This window comes from Carassius gibelio, chromosome B5 (genome assembly GCF_023724105.1).
Source record: "Carassius gibelio isolate Cgi1373 ecotype wild population from Czech Republic chromosome B5, carGib1.2-hapl.c, whole genome shotgun sequence".
NCBI lineage: Eukaryota > Metazoa > Chordata > Actinopteri > Cypriniformes > Cyprinidae > Carassius > Carassius gibelio.
In genome coordinates this window covers 33,692,951-33,714,469 of record NC_068400.1, presented here as the reverse complement: position 1 = coordinate 33,714,469, position 21,519 = coordinate 33,692,951, and the positions used below count along the sequence as shown (strand labels likewise).

Genomic DNA, 21,519 nt, shown 5'->3' with positions numbered 1-21,519 from the left:
TTTGATCAGAAGAAAGAACTGAAAGCGTTCATTGGCTCTGTCTAAGCTGTGACGCACACTCATGCTGTATTCAGTATGGATGCTGCTTAGTGCAACACTGATACAAAACCCACCGATTGGCCTAAAATGATTGTTTATAAGCGTTATTTTTGTTTCTATCTGACAGGTAAATGTTTCTTCTTATCTTTCTTTCGGTTTAAGCGCAGTGTCACTGTTTATTTGTTTAGATACTATCATGTCGAGTCAGCGCATGAGAAGTGTTTTGCAGCCCGAGAGGAAATATGGCCTTTTTAACGTAACGTTAGTCTGTAAGATCTTGATGTTAAACAGCTTTGAGGTGGCTGGCGATGACACGTAGAGCAACTGTAGGCCGTTTGTTTTGAGTTATTATTCCTTAAATCAATAGTGGGGCAGATTCATATTATTTCTTGCCGTTCTTTACGGATTACCGTTTAAGGGAAATTAATTTAGTGGAAAATTGATTTACGGATTAATTAACTTTACATCTTTATGATGCATTACTGTGCATTTCTTCACTGTAACAATAATAGTCGTCTTTCTCAGTCGTGGTAGGCGCATGAAACAGCAGTTTTTTTGGGGGGGCTCCTGAGAGTTTCAGACACAGACTCACAGCTAGCTTCTCGCTGCTAAATAACACACGTCTTCTTTCATTATTTTTTTAAATAATGCATTCATTGATGGCAAATGTTCTCCGTTACCCTGATACCGAGACTGTAAGTACATCAGAAGGTTGTACTTGAAGGGACATATTCAATATGTAATGATTGATGTTTTTCCAAAACCGTGTGACTTTCTTTTCTTGTTCTGTGGAACACAAATGTAGATGTTGCATAGAATATATATATATTGCATAGAGTTAAAGTCAATGGTAATATTTATTTTTGTTCACCACAAGTAAAAAAAAAAAATATTAGATTTTTAAAACAACATGAGGCAGAGTAGACGATTTCATTTCAGTTTTTCAGTGTCTGTTGTACTGATATTGTACTAGTAGTTCTCAAAGTGTGTTGTTTGTGCATTGTAATAGAGTGAGGTGAAAATCAAGATGACTGACAGTGGGGACCTTTGTCATCACTTGGACTCTATTGGTGAAGTAACTAAGGAGGAACTGATCCAGAAATCAAAGGTTAGAATCACGTTTGCTAATATTTAAGTCTTGAATGTGTTATGAGTGGTGCACAGTGAATTTTATCTCATTGTTTTTACTCAAGGGCACATGCCAGTCATGTGGAGTAGGTGGACCCAACCTCTGGGCATGTCTACAGGTCAGGAGCCTTTTCCCTAGCAAACATGTTAGATAAGTAAAATGCATTTTAGGCCTAGACATTTTTTTCATGATTATTATTCTCTTTGTCCTGCTTTCCCCACAGTGTGACTGTTCTTATGTAGGCTGCGGAGAATCATATTCTGATCACAGTACTATACATGCACAGGTGACATTTGTGTTCATTCAATTATTCACTCCATTCTCTGGCATTCGTTCTGTTCAGTTATTTTCCATATCAGTTTCTCTTGTTCTTTTGTGTGTGTGCATCTTTTTTTTCCTTTTTTCCAGGCCAGAAAACACAATCTGACGGTAAACTTGACCACATTCAGGGTGTGGTGTTATGTCTGTGAGAGGGAGGTGTTTCTGGAACCAAAGCCTGTTACTCCTGTATCATTAGCTCACCGCTGCAAACCACATGAACAGGTAAAGTCATCAGACTATTTGAAACATCTCACAGAAATGTGCACTTTTAGCTTTTTAGGATTGTGTAAACAAGATTAAGATGGTTCTTCCTAATTGAGGTTGGTCGTGTCTCCTTCGTTATTAAAATCAGTCTTAACATGTAATTTAGACACAATAATTTATAAAGCACATGTGTAGTACATGAAACTTAAATCTTTTGTTTTTTTTTCATCCCCAAAGGATCCTCTTCCCCAAACAGCATGTCACCCATTAAAAGCAGTTCCTATCGCAGTGGCGGATGATGATGGCTCAGAATCTGAGGAGGATGAGCTCAAACCTAGAGGTATAGTTATATTAAGAAGTTAGCTAGCACACATTGCATGGTATTTCAAATCCTCTAATAAAGGCTTAAAGGAATATTCCACTTTCTTTGGAAATAGGCTCATTTAACAACTACCCTAGAGTTAAAAAGTTGAGTTTTACTGTTTTTAAATCAATTCAGCCGATCTCTGGGGTCTGGCGGTAGCACTTTTAGCTCAGCTTAGCATAGATAAGTGAATCTGATTAGACCGTTAGCACCTAAAAATAGTGCCCAGCAACTTTGCTAATTACTACACGAACTAGCTGGGGACTATTTTCAGGCTCTGTGTAATATCACTGCGCCTGCTGCACCCATGACACAGCAACAAAGTTCCTTGATTATTACGCCGGAATGAGATTTTTTTGATGAGTCTAAAGTTAAATAACAACATTTATGCCTCCTTGCTGAGTAGAAGTATTGATTTCTTTAATCAGTTTGTTTCTGAAATGGCAAAGCTGAATTTTCTGGTTTGGTGTTCAAAAACCCCAAATCAGAAACTCAAGAAACTGATTGGACTCTAAAGAAACATTTATTTTATCAATGTTGAACATTTTGGTGAAACTGTTACTTGTTTCAGATTTTTTGATGAGTCTAAAGTTGTAAATTACAACATTTATGCATCCTTGCTGAGTAGAAGTATTGATTTCTTTAAAAAAAAAATGTAAGTGACCCCAAATATTCACTGTAGTCGTCAGTCAGTATGGATTTTCAAATGACCTTTTCTGTAACTTATATATTTACGAACAGATGAATATTATCTCTTGCTTATGCAACATTTTAAAGGCGGGATTGAATAATGTCTATAATAACAAGTAACCAATCACTTACCTTTTCTGTTCTCTTAATATGAGAAGGCTTAATGGAAGTAAGGCGAATTAAATTGGATCTGATTGTCAGTGGTTATGTGTAACAGTTAAGAATCTCTCTTCCACATGCCATAGGTCTCACAGGAATGAAGAACATTGGGAACTCCTGTTACATGAATGCTGCACTGCAGGCCCTCTCCAACTGGTGAGCTCACAACTTGTGAAGCATGAATAAGCCTAATTCAGACAACACAAAGTGGAAGCTTGACTGATTTCAATTGACATTGTTTCTTTCTATTTTCCTTCTCCAGTCCTCCTTTGACTCAGTTTTTCCTGGATTGCAGTGGGTTGGTCCGTACGGATAAGAAGCCGGCGTTGTGTAAAAGCTATCAAAAGCTTATCTCTGAGCTCTGGCACAAGAAACGGTAACAAGTTCTGGCTTGCCAAACGGTTAACCTAGACCTGGCCTGTTTTAGCTAACTTAATCTTAATCTATTGAGCTTGGTCCTAATGATCTGAATCTTATCGTTCTTTATTGGTTTCTTTTTAACTCTGTCAAGGCCAAGTTATGTTGTGCCCACTAGTCTGTTTCATGGAATCAAACTGGTGAACCCCATGTTTCGTGGCTACGCTCAACAGGTATATAAAGCAAGTAATTTAAGTATTCTTTATATTCTGTTTATAGTAGTTATTCATATTTTAAAATGTCTTTTATTTTGACACTTATGTTTTATTTGTTTAGTTGCTTTTGTCATTTTTAGTTTTTAAAATATTTGTTTTAATTTCAGTTGTATTTTCAATAATTCTAGTACTTCAGCATAAACATAAGATTTTATTCAGATCATTTGCCAAAGTAACATTTTTAATTGTAATTTTCTTAAGTGTACATATATTGTCTAACATTTATGTTATATTTTAGCTTTTTCAATTGACCAAAACAATTTTGATATTTTAGTTTAAGTTAACAGTAACGACACCGATATGGAAATTATTGTGCAGATTTTAATACTATCATAAAAGCCCCATAGTGTTTTTTATAAAGTTAACACTCCTTGCTTCTGTCTTTTTTTTAGGACACTCAGGAGTTTTTGCGATGTCTGATGGACCAACTTCATGAGGAGCTGAAGGAGCCTTTGACTGACTGCAGCGGTGCAATCTCAGATGTCGAGCCTGACCACAAGGTTGACAGCCGTAATCATGTCGATGGAGACCGAAGCCCTTCTGAGGATGAGTTCCTGTCATGTGACTCTGGATCAGGAAGCGAGAGAGGAGATGGAGAGAGAGCTGGAGGAGAAGCAGAGCTGCTCATCCAAGATGAATGTGTGGGAGTGAGAGGAAATGGAGTAATCTCGGAGAAAGAAAGATTGAAGGAGAGAAGAGGAGAAGAGAGGACACGGGAGATGGACGAGGATGCAGATGTGGACACGACTGCACAAGAAGGACAGGCAGAAAGAGAAACTGAGGCAACAACTGCAACCACACATGTGCCGGCACCAAGAAATACAGGTATGACGTTCTTATAGTCGTACACTACCAACATTTTGGGGTCTTTTTGTGTGTGTGTGTGTGTGTGTGTGTGTGACTGTGTGTTTGAAAGATTTCCACCAAGACGGCAAAAATACAACAAAAACAGTAAAATTGTGAAATGTTTTTACAATTATTTTAATATTTAAAAAAATTTATTCTTATGATGGCAAAGCTGAATTTTCAGCACCCATTACTCTAGTCTTCAGTGTCTTTCAGAAATTAAACAAATTCTTCATTTTTGCTGTTTAACGTTTTTGTGGAAACTGGAAACCATGATGCTTTTTAAAGATTTTTTATTGAAAATAAAGCACAAAAGAACAGCATTTATATCAAGTTGAAATATAGTATTTTCTGTCACCTAATTCAATGCCTTTTTCCTGCTTAAAGGGGTCATTGGATTATAAATTCTTTTACATGTTTTTTTAAACATTAATGTGTGTTGGCAGTGTGTGTACATAGACATACACATCTACCATATAATGATAAATTGTATGGATGTAATAATGAATATAGCTTTGAAGCTGCATTTAAACTGCATTTTGGAAGTTCAAACTCAGGGGCACCGTAGAAGTCCATTATACGGAGAGAATTCCTGAAATGTTTTCCTCAAAAAACATAATTTCTTTATGACTGAAGAAAGAAAGACATGAGCATGTTAGATGACCAGGGGGTGAGTACATTATCTGTAATTTTTTGTTCTGGAAGTGAACAACTCCTTTAAGTAAACAGCCTCTCAGAGCAAGGCTAGTCACCCCACAGAAGAGAGGGGCGGGGTTAGCAGAGCTCATTAGCATTTAAAGCAACTTGCAACAAAATGAGTTGACTTCTGCAGAGCTGATTTTGACATGATAAAAAGGGTGTGTTTTACAATTCCATTGAGAAATTTTAACCAAAGTATGTTCTAGACTTTTTATTAAGAACCTTAAGAATCATATCAACTCTGGGAAAATGGGCATCCGATGACCCCTTTAAAATAATTAATCTTACTCATTCCCAGTCCCAAGTTTTGATAGGGTAGTGTATGTTTAGTAGTTTATGAATGGAAATATAATTGTTTAAAATTACATAAATCTTCTCACTTCCTAATCCCTCTTTTTATTGCAGAACCTGATAATGAAGCCTCCATGCATTGTTCATCCTCTCGTCCCTGTAGCCCCACTCACAGTGTGCAGGAACTCCACTCCAGACTCTCCAGCAGCCCACCAAGATCCAGCCCCCTCAGAGCTGGACCCACTTATACGCTCAAGAAAGGTTTGCTTCTCACATATGACTTAATACAGCATAGTATAAAAACAAATTGTATTTTGCTTTGCATTGAATAACCATCATGATTGTTTGTCCTATAGCTCAGATGCTCCTAAGCACCAAGAAGAAGAAGCAGTCCCGTTTCCGCAGTGTTATTTCAGATATTTTTGACGGATCCATTCTGAGTCTTGTTCAGTGTTTGACATGTGACAGGGTGAGGAAGGGTGCAAGGAGTTTTTCTGTCTTTAGAGGGCACTATGCATCCAATCACTTTCATTACACTTAAAAAATGCATTAAAAACTCCAAGATCATCATGCACCATGTAGTTTCTTAGAAACTCCACTTTCAATTCATATCGCTTCTCAAGAGTATACTGCAATGTATAGCTGCACAAACAGTTTTCATATCACATAAACCAAATGTTATTTAACTGTATAATGATATATTTTAAGGGAACGGTATGTGTGAGACAGCAAAAAGAGCAATGTTTCAAAGAAAATATCTGCCTTTGTAGGTTTCAACAACGGTGGAGACCTTTCAGGACCTCTCTTTGCCTATTCCGGGTAAAGAGGATTTGGCCAAACTCCATTCCTCCATCCATCAGAGTGCTACTGTTAAAGCTGGTGTCTGCACAGAAGGCTACGCCACCCAGGGCTGGATCTCCTACATCATGGAATCTATACGAAGGTATAGTGAGAGAGTGATTTGGCAAGAGAAATAACTTTATTTTTAAACAAAAGTCTGTAGTGTCAGTTTTTGAATGTTAGTGTGTTTTATAAAAGCTGAATGTAAAAAAAATAATTTTAATTGCCCTGAAAACAGACATTGATCTTTTAATATAAACGTATGTGTTCATGAAGGTTTGTAGTGTCGTGTATTCCCAGTTGGTTTTGGGGCCCAATGGTAACGCTGGAGGACTGCCTGGCAGCCTTCTTTGCTGCTGATGAGCTGAAAGGTAAGCACATCGTGTTTGACATTTATGAATGTGCAATATGAATGAGATGGGCAAGATGGAAAAAAATTAATATTCCCTTTTCCACTGCTTGTCAACCCTTGGTTGATGTTTATTTTCTTTCTGCCAAACAGGAGACAACATGTACAGCTGTGAGCGATGTAAAAAGTAAGATTCCTAAAATGTGTGTGATAAACACGTAAAAATGTAGTGTTTGCTATGCTGTGTAAATATTAATAGTCTAATAGTTCATTTAAATAGTACTTTTGTTTTTACAGCCACAATCATGCAGTAACTGTGGTTTGCATGTTTAAATGATGAAACATGATCTTATTTACTCAACCTGTTTTCCCAGATTGAGAAATGGTGTGAAATATTGTAAAGTTCTGCGGCTGCCAGAAGTAAGTATCTTTGTAAGTTTGCTCATTTACTGCTAACTACTTGCATTCCTAGTGAGTTTGAATGTGTCATCTCCTTTTCAGATATTGTGCATTCATCTGAAGCGTTTCAGGCATGAAGTCATGTACTCATTCAAGATAAATAGCCACGTGTCATTCCCATTGGAGAGTTTGGATCTTAAGCCCTTCTTGGCTAAGGAGAGCCCATCTCAGATTACTACCTACGACCTCCTGTGTGTCATCTGTCATCACGGCACTGCTGGGAGTAAGTTGCTTCTGTGTAATATTGCGAAATAAATTGGAGCAGAAGCTTTTGGCAAGATGAGAATTAAGACATTATTTTGTAATTTGATTTGAGTGAATTTTTTTGTTTTGTTTGACAGGTGGTCACTACATAGCGTACTGTCAGAATGTGATCAATGGACAGTGGTATGAGTTTGATGATCAGTATGTAACAGAAGTTCATGAGACGGTAGTGCAGAACGCTGAAGCATATGTTCTCTTTTACAGGTACACTTCTTTTTTTGACCTTGTAATGGTTGTGAATGACACACTCAGTAATGTTTTTTTTTCTCATTAAAGTTATGGTGAAATGGAAATTTGTGATTTTTCGAAATGTGTCTTTGTAATTTTTCCCATCACTTTTCTCGATCATTTAGTCTGCTTAAATCCTGCCCCTTTTTTCCCAATTTCATACTTGCATATTGATCTGCCACAGTCCAATCAACAGATAGAACAAAGTTTCAATATTCCTTTTCGCTCAGATACTGCAGGAGATCTGTCATGCCTTTATACTGTTTTTCTCATAGTAAAATAGAGTAATTTTGAAAAATTAGTAATACAACATATTTATTAGGGATGTAACGATCCACTTTTCAATTGAATTATTTCACAATTCAATTACATATATATTTTTTTAACAAAATGAGATTTAAGACAAATTTTACATAAAAAAGTGTCTCTTTATTAATTCTTAAACAAAATGCCGTACATTTCTTTGTGAAATTTAAATGTCTAAACAAAACTGAACTGAATTTTAAAACAAATCCTAAATCAAATAAATAACTAAGGCTTTGCCTGTGATCTTTCCATTTAAAATTAGAGGCAACCACTGGATTTGAATCATAATCAAAACAAAGTTTTTAATCCAAATTAGATTGCATAATTTTAAAACTTAAAGCAAAAACATTATGTTCTGACTTTAGCTTTGTGAATGATGCTACCTAAAACATCTGCATGAAGTAAAAAAGCAGCAACCAGGTTGAATGAGATGCAAATTCACTCTTTAACAACAGGTGGTGCTAATAATAATAATAATAATTATCATTTTATTGCAGACACAGGTCCATATAACAAAACATACAGCATAATGGAACAACTCTTATTTATAGATCTAGGGTTTGCTTGGCACAAAACAAAGCAGCTCTGCTCTTATAAACACTACCACAAATATGCATTATACAGAGGCATAATGAAAATAAAATGCCTAAAATCTAAACTTTTTCTGAAGTCAATTCCCCTCAGAGAGCACTACGCCCAACTGTATCACACTTCATTTAACATCTTAAATGATTTGAATCGTCACATTTTTATCGATTTTCAACTAGGGATAAACATGCATTACCAAATATTTCAACCAGCTTATGGTGCATTTTTACATCCCAAACATTAACATTAGTGGAAGATCGCAGTTATATCAGTAGCCTAATGATAGCTTTTTTATTTTTTTTCTACATGTAGTGGGTTCTCTCTTCATGGAAGCTGCCATGTTGGCATCATGTGACTTGCCATGCATGATAATGAATCACCAGCAATATGAAACAATTTTTGTTTTATGACAATGAGTAAAAGCAAAAATTATTATAATTTTATGTTAATTTCTCTTTCAGGAAGAGCAGTGAAGAATCTGTGAGAGAGAGACAGAAGGTTGTTGCTCTGGCTAATTTAAAGGAGCCCAGTCTGCTGCAGTTCTACATCTCCAGAGAGTGGCTCAACAAGTTTAACACATTTACTGAGCCCGGACCCATCACCAACCACACTTTCCTCTGTCAGCACGGAGGTATAATCACACACTAATACTCTGATGTATATCTGATTTAAGTGTATTAATTTAGGAAGTATTCATTTATTTATATCAAGGTTTGTGTTACACAATAAGTTGAGAAGAGTTTAGGGGGGCACTTCTGAGTCTTGCTCTGTCATAAACCTTTGTTTTTATACATCTAGCTGTGATGACTGTGCGAGAATAAAGAGTTGAATGTGATATATAAATTGACTTTAGCAAGTATGTTAATAGATTTACTGGCTACAGTTTGTGGTAGATATTAACTGATGTAAGATGACACAATATGGATAATTTAAAGGGATAGGCACCCAAAAAGGAACATTCTGTCATTAAATACTGCACACTCTTGTCGTTCCAAACCTGTAAGACCTTTGTTCATCAGAAACTTTTTTTGATATTTCTGATGAAATACGAGAGTTTTCTGACCCTGCATAGACAGCAACGCAAAAACCTTCGTCAAGGCCTAGAAAGGTAGTAAGGACATTGTTAAAATAGTCCATGTGACATCAGTGGTTCAACCTTAATGTTATAAAGCTATGAGAAACAGACATGTCTATTACGACATTAGGGTGAGAAATTAATGACAGAATTTTTTATTCTTGGGTAAACTATCACATAAATTTGCAAGAACTATAGGTTGACCCTTATTTTCTTTTCTTTGCCCAACATAAGTGACATGAAAGAATAAATCGAGGACACAATCTTATAGTGTAAATGTTTGTGCTTCTTCTCAAATCAACAGATTTAAGCCGTCACACCTCACACATCTTTTTACAGCATTTTTTTCCCTCAGTGGAAACTTTACCTTCAGAAGTTTATCTTGGATGGCTGAAGTTAGTTTTTTCCCTCCTCTAGAGCTCTATGTGATGACTCATATGTGAACTATTGATTACATTTAGCCACCCAAGGAGTGTATTAATATTTTTATGTGAGGAAGTTTTTCACATAGAGCAGCGGTTCTCAACCTTCTTGACTCGAAGACCCCCCCCCCCCCCCCCTTTTAAGAGAATATTCAAAGGACATCTTATCTAAATCTAAAATATATATACTTCTATGTATATACTATGTACTTCTACTGTAAACTCAAAAATATGATTCAGTCTAACTTTGTTAACATTTTCAGTTTTTTAAATTATGGTTATAACTAAATATGTCTTAAAAAATATTGGGCCCTTCTTGGAAGCTTGCTGAGGCCCCCTAGTGGAGCTTCTTGGTTGATAACTGCTGACATTCTATTTCAAGTGACAATGAGCTCCACGGTTTAGTGCAAGAAAATCATCCACTTTTTTCAGTTACGATTAAGAGGTCATTTTTAGCCCCCCACTCAATAATGTGCACATTGGTGGATTTTTAATCTTTTTCACTTACTGTAAGCAGTAAAAACTAAACTCCGGTGTGATTTTATACAGGAATCCCACCTACCAAGTACCATTATGTGGATGATCTGGTTGTGATCCTTCCCCAAAATGTGTGGGAATATCTCTACAACAGGTGAGTCATACATAGCGGTGCACATTTTTGACTTTTAGGAAGTCCTTGTGACATTTACCGAATTAGTGGAATATGGTATGACTTTTTAGCTTTTGTTTTGGTGAAATCAACAAAATCTCAGTCCAACCCTGAACTAACAAAATGCGTATGGAGTTCTGTCGGTTCAAGCCACCTGATGTCATGTGTATAGACCTCCACCGGCAGTTCAGTGTAAACATTGCTGAGTTATGTGTTTGCTCTTTTCATAGGCCATGCTTTGAACGTTTCCTCATGTTTTGAAACATTTTTCACAGGTTTGGGGGAGGCCCTGCCGTGAATCACTTATACGTGTGTGCCATCTGCCAAGTAGAGATCGAGACTTTAGCCAAACGGAGGAAACTGGAGATAGACACTTTTATAAAGGTGAGCAAATTACCTCTAGTGACATTCAAGTACAGACAAATTAGTGCCTGCTTGAGTATTGCCAACTATTGTAACACACTTAAAAGTATACAATGCAATTCTACTTAACACCACAACCCTCACTGTCAATCAGAGATTGGGAGTAAGCGTATTTGAGTACTGCTTTACTAGCTTATGTCCTCAGAGAACATGGTGTGGAAACTCCTCTTAGAAGGAGCATAATGTTCTTGGAAGTGTTTGGTGTTTGTAAAAGCCAGAGAATTGATGAAGCACAGACTGCATGCTGGACAGATCGAGGGTGTGATCTGCACTGCAGTCTTATCAGAAGTGCAGTATCTGTGAGATGCATCTCTAGCTTTGGATCAGACATGTTTTAAAGCTTTGGAAATATCTAGATTTCTTGTATGAAACTCCTCAGGTTTGCAAGGGGAAAGTAAAATATAACAGTTGAATTGCTATATAATACAATTCAGTCAAATGCTGAAATGCTCAGAATGGTTCAAGGGGGTTTGATCTCTGTTTCTCTTTTTCTCTTACTGTCTATAGTTAAATAAGGAGTTTCAAGCTGAAGAAGCACCTACAGTCATCCTGTGTATCAGCATGCAGTGGTTTAGAGAATGGGAGAACTTTGTCAAGGGCAAAGACAACGGTACGGTCTCATATAAACAGAGTAATGCACATGTCAAGAAACATTCAACTTTGTTTTTGTTTTATCTGAGAAAATATGCAGCAAAATAATGTAATCTGTGGCATTTAGTACACTGACTTAATGGAGGTATATAAGTGTCTGGTTGTACTTTGTGACCATTGTGACATTTTCTATTTGTGTTTTAACATTTTTAAATTTGTGTGTGTGTGTTGAAAATGTGCAGTATTTTCAAATAATTACAAATAATTTATCGTTCCACATTCTTTAATTTGCGTGTCCTTGTAATCTCTAATGAGATGCCATCCCTTTCCTCCAGTAATTTGTCACTCACATGAAACGATTGCATTAAGTAGCAAATGATAACAATTTAATCATTTCCTGGTGGACAGATGTTCTTCATTTGACTTGTTTGAGATGCTCTTCACTCGCATTTTATGTCATAATAGAGAAGAACAGTCAATCATAATTTCCTTTACATCCTGACTTCATATATATTTAAAAATATATGTTCCATTGACTTTTACTATTAGGACAAAAATCACTGCAACATTTATACAATTTCTTACTGATATATTTTTCCTGTGTTCCACAGAGAAAAGAAAAAATATGATTTGATGACTTAAGGCTTTGTGTAAAATGTATCGCAAAAGTCCATGTTAGATTTAGGTAAATTTTTATGATGTGTATTTAGTACTCCCCAAAAATTATAAACACTGCATCTCTAAAACACATTGAAAACACGTTTGAGTGTTTTGACACGGCCACATCGACTCTTGTTAGCTCTTCCAAGACCACCCTCTGTATTTTCAAGGGAATGTTTGCTTATGCACTGTAAAGGTCATTATTATTATTTTTTTTATTTTTCTCTCTGGCTCTCTCTCTGCTGGTTTAGAGCCGCCAGGCCCCATTGACAACAGCAAGATTGCAGTGATGAAAGGCGGACATATCCAGCTTAAACAAGGTATGGAGTTTTTGTGTGCGTCAAATTGACGTGTCTGTGACTCATCTTGTTTCAAAACGTTCTGACACGCATATATGTGTGTTTTATATATATATATAATTCCTTATCTGTGGCTTGGTTTGTAGGAGCAGACTATGGGCAGATATCTGAAGAAACATGGCAGTACTTGTTAAGTATTTATGGCGGTGGGCCAGAGATTGCAGTGCGGCAAACAATCAGCCCCCCAGACACTGACACGCATGGTGAGAGGAAGATCGAGGCAGAGACTAGAGCCCTGTGAGACACAGATGGTGAGACACATAGAATAACCACAAAAGTATTTAAAACACTAAGCCACACTTATGTGTTATGTATACCTCAGTACTTTCCAAAAGTTTAGGGACAGTACAATTTTAACATTTATATTTGTATTATTATTTCTTTTATATGCGTGTTGTTAAAACAGTGTATTATATCTACTCTTCTGGTTCAACTGTTTGAACCCGAGGGGAGCACTTTATACATCCTCTAGTCTGAGAAAGTGAAGTTAGTTCTGAGAAAAGCTCTAGCATCATTAATGCCAGACATGTTTCACCAGCTTATGGTACAGACAGGCTGATTCGTCACTGATAAACACATCACCCTTGTGTGTGTGTGTGTGTATGTGTGTGTCATAACAGAGTTACAACCATTCTTCAGTTATGGGGAACTCTTCTTGAAATTCTAATAAAATTAAAGTTCTTCAAACTTGGTTTTTAAAATATTTAATACTAGATCCTAGAAGGTTTTCATTCATCATTTTGGTATAATGTAGTTTTTTGATGGTATGTGTGCGAGATGGTAACACATGTATAAAGAGAGATTTCACATTTTTTTTACTTTAACTACTCTCTCTCTCTCTCTCTCTCTCTCTCTCTCTCTAAATATATATATATATATATATATATATATATATATATATATATATATATATATATATATATATATATATATAGTCATGCCCACAAATATGGACACCCTTGGTAAATATGATCAAAGAAGGCTGTGAAAATGAATCTGCATTGTTAATCCTTTAGATCTTTTATAAAAAAAATGCTCAAAAATCTAACCTTCCATTGGATAATAAGAATTTAAAATGGGGGGGGGGGGGGTTATCAATATGAAATAAATGTTTTTCTCTAATACACAAAGCTCCGAAAATAAACATATTTAATAAGGCATAAAACATGAATTTGTTATTGATAGGTCTTCTTTGTTTCTTTGCTCTGCTGTAGGTACTGAAGACCCTTGTGTGGATGACCGTTAAGCACTATGCTTACATTTCTGTCTCACAAGCACTTTGTGAGCCTCTCTGTGGATCTGCTATTTCTGACAGCGCTCTCCTAGTGTAGGAAAGGGTCTTATTTATTAAGTGACTAAATCTGCTATCTGATACATGCATAAAACATATTTAATATTCATGAACATGCTTCATTTGTGTGCGCTGGTTACATACTTGATTCTGTTGTCAGTGGGACTAAGAGCAGTGCCGTAAGCGTTTCTCAGTAGAGCAGAGGTAAATACATAATTCATCATGCAGGACACATTCATATCTTTGTTAGAGCTCTTTGCTGATGTCTGCCTAGGCAAAACAAGGCTTGAACTTAGTACCTGCATGTTCAAAGAAGCTTTCCCTGTTACCCAACTCCACTATATCCCAATAATTCACGCTAAAAATGTGAGGAAATCAAGCATTTTGGCACTTTGGTGTTTTTCCGAAGAAACAATTGAATCATAATAGTGGTGAAGGCTTAAAAGGTTTTCACTATTTCACATCAAAGTGAGTTCTGTTTATGTTCCAACTCACTTCTTACCTTCGCGATCCATCAAAACAATTTCCGTCAATACTACACAATCCAATGTTCATGTTCACACTGGCCATTAAATCTTTTTGGGAACTATGCTGTAAGAGGGATACGTTGTAAAATTGCAGAAATATGTTGGTGCCGACACGTTTGCTCTGGAAGTTATGATTCAGGCATTAAAGTAGCAACAGGCTGTGATGATGTAGGTGACTTTGCCTTTACATGTTGATGATGAAGTTTTGTATTATCTAGGACTGTTGACTCAATGCTACTGAAATCTGACTAACTATCAGGATGTGTTTCTTTTCTGCCATTAATATTGCATATGGTTTTATTGCCCTTTAAAATCCTCTGTTTTGGCATAGCTCCATGCTCTGTCCCAATCAAAGGAAGTGAATCTTTCCCGGATATCCCTACCAGTGACACGACTCAAACAGGGTTGTGCAAGCGACAATATTTCTTCAGTATTAAATGGTCTTCAAAGTTTTCTCCATTTCCTCAGACCGGCAAAAACATTTACCATTTACTCAAATGCTTGATGTGTGGTTAAAAGCTGCATCATTTGTTACACTGTTTCAGTGATGCAGCACTATGGTCCCAAATATGACTAAGCTACATTTCTAAGGGAACGTGCAATGAGGTGAATCAGATGTGTTAGAAATGTTAATTAAATGCTGTCTTTTCAAATGTATTCTTTGTACATAGTAAACCGTGTAACAGTTTTTTATTTATGAATGTCTCATAAGCAGGTCAGAATTGCTTAGTTGTGTATAGGAAAACATGGTCTGTTACATATTTTGTTGCAGGAACCTAAAATTCCAAGGTACTTCTGATGTTATGTCTTTTTAACGTAATTGATTTAAATGTTAAGGTCTGTCTGATTTGACAAATAGAAATAAAGCCTGATCTTTCTTCACGGTGTCCATTTGTTTTCTTTTATTAGTTTATGTGCATTCCTTATGGTTCCCAGAATCTTCTCCACATCTACGAGCAATGGCTGTGATTACACTCATGAGTAGTTTGATGCAGTTATAAAATTTAAGATCTTTTTTACAAAACCTTAACCCATGGCCACACTTGTTAAAGGGATTGTTCACCCAAAAATGAAAATTCTGCCATAATTTACTCACCCTGATGTCTTTCCAAACCTGCATGAGTTGTTTTCTTATGTTGAACATAAAACAAGATATTTTGAAGACTGCTGGTAATCATACAGTTGGTGGTTCCCATTGACTTTCATAGTACACCCCCCCCCACACACTATAGAAGTCAATGGAAACCACCAACTGGTTGATTACCAGCCATCTTCAAAATATCTTTTTATGTTCAACATAAGAAAGCAACTCATACAGGTTAGGAACCTGAATCCCTTTAACACTGAAAGGGAAGTTACTTCTTAAGCAGCATTCTAATTGTATTATTTTTAGCTGATTTAAAAAGAATTTATTTAAAATTAATTGTTTTAATAAATTGCTCTGAACATTGACAATATACCCAGGGTTAAGCTTCTATGAGTTATATACTGTAATAATATTTAATGATATTTATTTTTATATTTACCATTTTAATTGTTTTCCATTTCTTTTTGTATGTGTTTCTGTCATTATTTTTATTTCAGTTTTAGTCATTTTAATACTTAAACTTTTGTGTCAGTTAGTTGCCAAGGCAATATTTTTAATCATTCATCTATTTATTTTTAGATAGATTTTTTTTCTGATATATATATATATATATATATATATATATATATATATATATATATATCTTAATTTCTGTTTGTCTTCATTTCAATTAACACATTTTTAAATAAACAATTTGTAAGTTTTTTTATTCGTTTTAGTTACCAATAAGAGCAAAGACTAAAAATAAACAACTCAGCTTTTTATTATTTTCTCTGTTTTTTTATTTATTTTACATTTAGCAGATGCTTTTATTCAAAGTTACTTACAGTGCATTAAGGCTATACATAGTTTTTTTTTTAACCAGTATGTGTTCCCTGTGATTCAAACCCACAACCTTTTGCTCTGCTAACGCAATACTCAAAAACACTGAGCCACAGGAACATGCTTAATGCTTCTTATTCTCTGCATTGTTTTAAAACAAAACATAGCGTGGTGCTCAAGATGAGCTATTTCCATGGGTCCATCACTTGTGGATAAAAACTGCATCTTTAAATTTTCAAGGATCCATATTTAGCTCCCAGAGACACAGGCGTTCTTTAAGCATGCTGAGGAATAGCTACTCAATGTTAGGTGTATGCTCCGAGCTCTGTTCATCTTGTTCATCTTAATCACCACACCCCTCGTGCCCCCAACCCCCCACCCTTCATCTCCATTCTCCCTTTGTCCTCAGACAGCCCATGGAATATTGCTTCCATCAGCTGCCCTGTATAAACCAAATAATCTGACAGGTAAGGTGAATATTTATATGACAGAGCATACTATCAATGCTGATGTCATTGTAAGTCCTCTTTCTCTCTGCAGGCTGAAGAAAGGAGAGCGCGGGAGGAGGAGGAGAGAAGGATGCAGAGAGCTGCAGACCATGCATCTGAGCGCCTGTCTTGTCTGCTGGAAAAAGGATTGTAATTTTCTTCCCAAAGTGAGTCATTCCTCTCTTTTTGCACAATTGCAGCATCTGGCTTTCATTATCTAGAGGACCATTTCTGGAAGTCAACATGATTTGTGTATCACATAGACAATAACGTCCTGCTGGCTTGGTCTACTGTGTCTTAACATTAGCATATGTGGTACTAGCTGGGCTAAAGAAACATCTGGACGCTCTTTTGTTTAACACAATAGATAAATATTGCATTCCTGAGACCAAATGATCAGGTTATTGTTAGTCAACTGTGTTTATATTAGCTGATACTACCATGGGAATAAATTAACATCCCTGGTTTATAAAATGTCAGTTTATAACTTATTGAATTCCTTGATATGATATTCATGATAACTGTAACATTACTGTACACAGAGCTGCAAAACCAGTATTTCCACTGTCAACATTGCAGTATCTATCTATCTATCTTAGAAGGTTTAGAAAAGCCATATATATGGTGAAAATCTTCACTATTTATGCACATTATGCAAAGATTTTGTTTCTTGTACACCCCCACTTTGTCGTGCTGTTTTTTAGAGTTTCATATTTTGAAGTGTATTGAAATGGGCTTTTTAATTTAAAATACCCCAATATTTTTTTCCCATATAATTCCTAATAAAAAATATTGTCGTTGCCAACTAGTAAATCACCAAAACTCAAATACTTAGATGTCTCTATTAAGGTGATTCCCTTCAGTAATGTCAAACACAAAGGCAGCTAGCAAGAGGCATTTATGATGAGCTCAGAGCAATGTTGTCAACCAGGGCAACATCACACCATGCATGAGGTGATAACCTTATGTCTGTGAAATGAATTTTTAATAGACCTTGTTATTAACACTTCAGTGTGTGCAGTTATCACCACTTGAGTGCTCAAAAAAAGACCTGTTAAAAATTATTCAGATAAGTTACTCTTATTATCATGTTTAAACAAAACCTGATTCTGTAATCACACTGTTATATAATAGTTTGATAGAAATAAGTATTCTTAAAAATGAATGAGAAATTGCATGAGGTATTGATATTAGAGGTTGCATTAATCAATACTGAGTGTTTTATTGTTCATGCTCATTTTCACCTTATTTTTGTTTAGATTACCTTTGTGGCATCTAAAATTGTGCCATCTTTGATAACCAAAATTGCCTACTTAAATGTTTTTTCCTTTCCTTTAAAAATAAATTGTTTCGAATATAATCGACACTTTATTTAGTATACATGGGTCAAGAATATGCTAATTAGTCCCTTGATGTATCAGATTATTAATGCATCTTAAAGGGTTAGTTCACCCAAAAATGAAAATTAACCTGTGTTTTACCAGAGACAATTTATAAGAGACATGCCACTTCCTCAATCCTCAATACAACTATATAAGGAAAATCCATAACGGCAAAGATGGCGGTTGTGTGCACATGTCCCGCCCCTCCCACTGGAAAGCCAATCATCTGCTTTTGACAGTCAAGCCAGGAAAGATTTAAGCCTATTGTCTGGTTCCACTGACGCATGTGCACAGTTGAGGTTTTGCGACAGAGGAGACGAATTGGCGAAAGCGAGTTGTGGTGTGTGCAAGATCAGATGAAATCCACATAGAAGAGGATGATAACAATGTGAAGGCACTGGACTTGTTAAAGCATTTTATATCGACCCCAAATATGTTACCTTACATTCTAAGTAAAAGACACCGACATTCTGGATAGAGATTTAAATGAAGTTGGTGTCGTGAACGCTTGCGCATGCATAGTAAAAGTATAACCTGTGGGGAAAACGGCGTTTAAAACCTTATTTTGGGGCAAAGTCATCAAACTTCTTCAGCGATTTTTATCATATTTTACTGCTGTTTCTGTACATGGAGTTTTTATTGACCAGTGAAAGTGCAGTTCTGACTGCATTCATTCATTCAGATAGGAGCCTGGTCTTGTTAGTCTGAAATAGCTGCCTGGAAGCATTGCCAAGATGGCAGCCGGGTGGCATGACTTGCCTAAAAGTACTTTGGTTTTACTCACCCTCGAGGCATATTTTTGTACTTTACATTCAGATCTATTTTTGGTATCATAATCAGCATCATCTGACTGAATACCTAGGAGTTCTATTTTGAGTTCTTGTAAATGGCCATGCATGTTATTTTCAGCTGAAAGCTAATTGTTATGAAACACAGATAATGCCATCAGTTGAATGTGTTCTGTTTCTTTCTCCAGGCTGGACGATGTACATGTTCATGGACTGAAAACACCACCGAGACTTTAGCATCAATAGCGACAATGCTCAGAGTCAAACCCAGAGAATACAGATTCACTGATCTTTGACTATGGCAAAATAGGGACTGCATTAGCTTTTGATATTCTGTATGTTCATAAAGTAATGCGAGTTCAAAGCAATCTAAAAATAGAGGTGTGGTACTGGATTTTTAAGAAAAACACTCCTATCTCCTATTCCTGTTTTTCTTGTTTCTAACCGATGCTAAGAGATTGAAATATTACTTCCCCTGTTCCAATATTAGCACTACACTTACTACACTGACCTTGTGACCTTCTAGTAATTCCCTAGTAGTCTTCAGTCTAGTCCTAAACTCTTTGTGGTCTGCAATGATTTGACTCGTAGTCTTTCTGTCTTTTCTTGTCTCAATGCATCCCTCTCAGTTTTCATCTTGTACTCCACCTTATTATTAATTGTCACTACCTCCAGGCGAGGGCTTGAACAAAGCATTTATACAGAATGCCTACTAATACATAGTTGCTTTCTCATGCTCTTTTCTTTCCATATAGCTCTTTTCACACAGACATGCTCACAGTTTGCCATCCAAACGTATAACCTGCTGTTAAGCCAGTGCTTGAATAAGTAACTGCCTCTACACTGCAGACGTGTTTCGGAGTGTACCTTTTAAAAGGTGATGTCATATAGGGAGATGTCTTCTGTTCAAGACAGCCATTAGCATCTGACCACATTTTGGATATAACATACAGAAATGGGTTGTGCCATTTGCACACAGTTGATTGATATGTGGAGAGGGTCACGTAGCTCAGGAAGAGGCCAGACATCAATGGACATGTCACATTTGCCAGAGGTCACTCAGCAGGACTACCACAGACTCTCAGGCCTCCACTATACTTCTTCTTTCTCGGATGCGGAGGACTGTTGTGAAATCACAAGTACAAGCACGTCTTCCTCCTCGGACTACATCGGAATAGACTGTTGACACTTGTTGTGGTTTCAGACTTTTGTGGGTTACTCACATCTAGTGCCAAATATTGCCATTCTTTTTTTGTTGCTCCTTCAAAATGTGACAGTGTGACAGAGAAATCTGCTTAGCCTGCCCAAATTAAACTAATGAGGTCTTTGTCTTGACTGTGAAAGGGGTTCTGCTCTCATCCACAATGTTCCATAATTCAGTTCCTGCTCAACTTGAGCAACAATCCCATTATTGTCAGGGAAAGCAATGCGTCTGTTACAACATATATGAATGCTGAAATTGGAACTTCATTGATCTAGAATCACTTTTTCTTTTATCATTCTGGAATGTACATTCTACAAATAAAGCTTAATGGTTTCATCTGGGAGGAACAAAAACCTTCCAAATGAATAATGAAACTGTTGATTTAGGCCTACTTTATCTCAAAAAAATGTATATTGGCTCCTGAGAGTTTTTCCTATTGATCTATTTATCCTAGACAATGTTTTAAAGATATGATTTTGCATATTGATAAAGCCATTATAGAGTCTTATCAAAGGGGTTTAACAGTAATTAATTGCTTGCTGCGTTGCTGCATTTAAAGTGATAGTTCATCCAAAAATTTAATAACTGGAATAATTCACTCATCGTCATGTTCCAAATGACTGTAAAATTATGTTTTTTATTCTACTATGCTACTTTTCCAATGATTTCCTTAACAATGAAGTAACAGATTGGCATTTTGTGGCTTTTCTTAGAAAGTACTAATTGTTAGCCATTTTAACTTAAAGACACTGTTCTGTTAAAATGTTTTACATTAGCCAACTTTTGATTGAAGTCCCAAAGCTCTCAGACATAGGCCTTCAAAGGGATTAAAAATGTGTTTTTGTTTTTTTAAATTATGATTTCTTCAATAATATTTTTTTCTACAATGTTTTTTAAAATTACTAATATCTATTACAAATTATTAATAGCTTATAGCTAAAGCCTACCATATATTTCCCAGCATAAACAGTGAGACTCCAGAATAACCAAAACATAAAAACTATTAGACGTAATTCATTCTGCTGTTCAAAATTGTATTCCAATTGAATACCAAATTTAGAAGAAGTTCTGCTATTAAAGTGAATGTAGAAGAAGTTCTGCTATTAAAGTGAATGTAGAAGAAGTTCTGCTATTAAAGTGAATGTAGAAGAAGTTCTGCTATTAAAGTGAATGTAGAAGAAGTTCTGCTATTAAAGTGAATGTACAGTATTGTTCAAAATAATAGCAGTACAATGTGACTAACCAGAATAATCAAGGTTTTTCGTATATTTTTTTATTGCTACGTGGCAAACAAGTTACCAGTAGGTTCAGTAGATTCTCAGAAAACAAATGAGACCCAGCAT

At 36.0% G+C, this 21,519-nt stretch overlaps 1 protein-coding gene and 1 long non-coding RNA gene across 5 annotated transcripts; both read left to right on the top strand.

Moving 5' to 3' along the window:
* The first annotated feature begins 2 nt into the window (after positions 1 to 2).
* On the top strand, positions 3 to 15,287 carry usp20 (ubiquitin specific peptidase 20). Of its 4 annotated transcripts, XM_052557229.1 has the most exons (26): positions 208 to 734; positions 1,049 to 1,147; positions 1,233 to 1,286; positions 1,392 to 1,454; positions 1,577 to 1,711; positions 1,931 to 2,033; positions 2,993 to 3,062; positions 3,169 to 3,282; positions 3,418 to 3,496; positions 3,931 to 4,363; positions 5,489 to 5,635; positions 5,731 to 5,843; positions 6,145 to 6,317; positions 6,491 to 6,585; positions 6,717 to 6,750; positions 6,938 to 6,983; positions 7,065 to 7,245; positions 7,364 to 7,490; positions 8,870 to 9,039; positions 10,455 to 10,536; positions 10,830 to 10,938; positions 11,485 to 11,587; positions 12,480 to 12,548; positions 12,674 to 12,838; positions 13,523 to 13,549; positions 13,802 to 15,287. In XM_052557229.1, exons 1-24 carry the CDS (start codon positions 687 to 689, stop codon positions 12,826 to 12,828), a joined length of 2,802 nt encoding a protein of 933 aa, XP_052413189.1. In that variant the 5' UTR covers positions 208 to 686; the 3' UTR covers positions 12,829 to 12,838; positions 13,523 to 13,549; positions 13,802 to 15,287. The 4 variants fall into 4 exon arrangements, with proteins under 4 accessions (XP_052413192.1, XP_052413190.1, XP_052413189.1 ...); XM_052557232.1 differs by lacking the exons at positions 208 to 734; positions 13,523 to 13,549 and adding an exon at positions 3 to 166; XM_052557230.1 differs by lacking the exon at positions 13,523 to 13,549 and having other exon boundaries at positions 59 to 734.
* Positions 15,288 to 16,360: 1,073 nt separating this feature from the next.
* LOC127958378 (uncharacterized) lies at positions 16,361 to 20,557 on the top strand. Its single transcript, XR_008154023.1, has 3 exons — positions 16,361 to 16,781; positions 16,855 to 16,969; positions 19,161 to 20,557. It is a non-coding gene; the product is annotated as an uncharacterized LOC127958378 (long non-coding RNA).
* The last annotated feature ends 962 nt before the right edge of the window (positions 20,558 to 21,519 follow it).

Excerpts from the sequence above, each read along its gene's own strand:
- usp20 (XM_052557230.1), top strand. The coding sequence starts at position 687 with ATGCATTCATTGATGGCAAATGTTCTCCGTTACCCTGATACCGAGACT. Across the intron at positions 5,636-5,730 it reads CACTTATACGCTCAAGAAAG|CTCAGATGCTCCTAAGCACC; the intron begins GTTTGCTTCTCA and ends TTTGTCCTATAG. Across the intron at positions 10,537-10,829 it reads TGGGAATATCTCTACAACAG|GTTTGGGGGAGGCCCTGCCG; the intron begins GTGAGTCATACA and ends CATTTTTCACAG.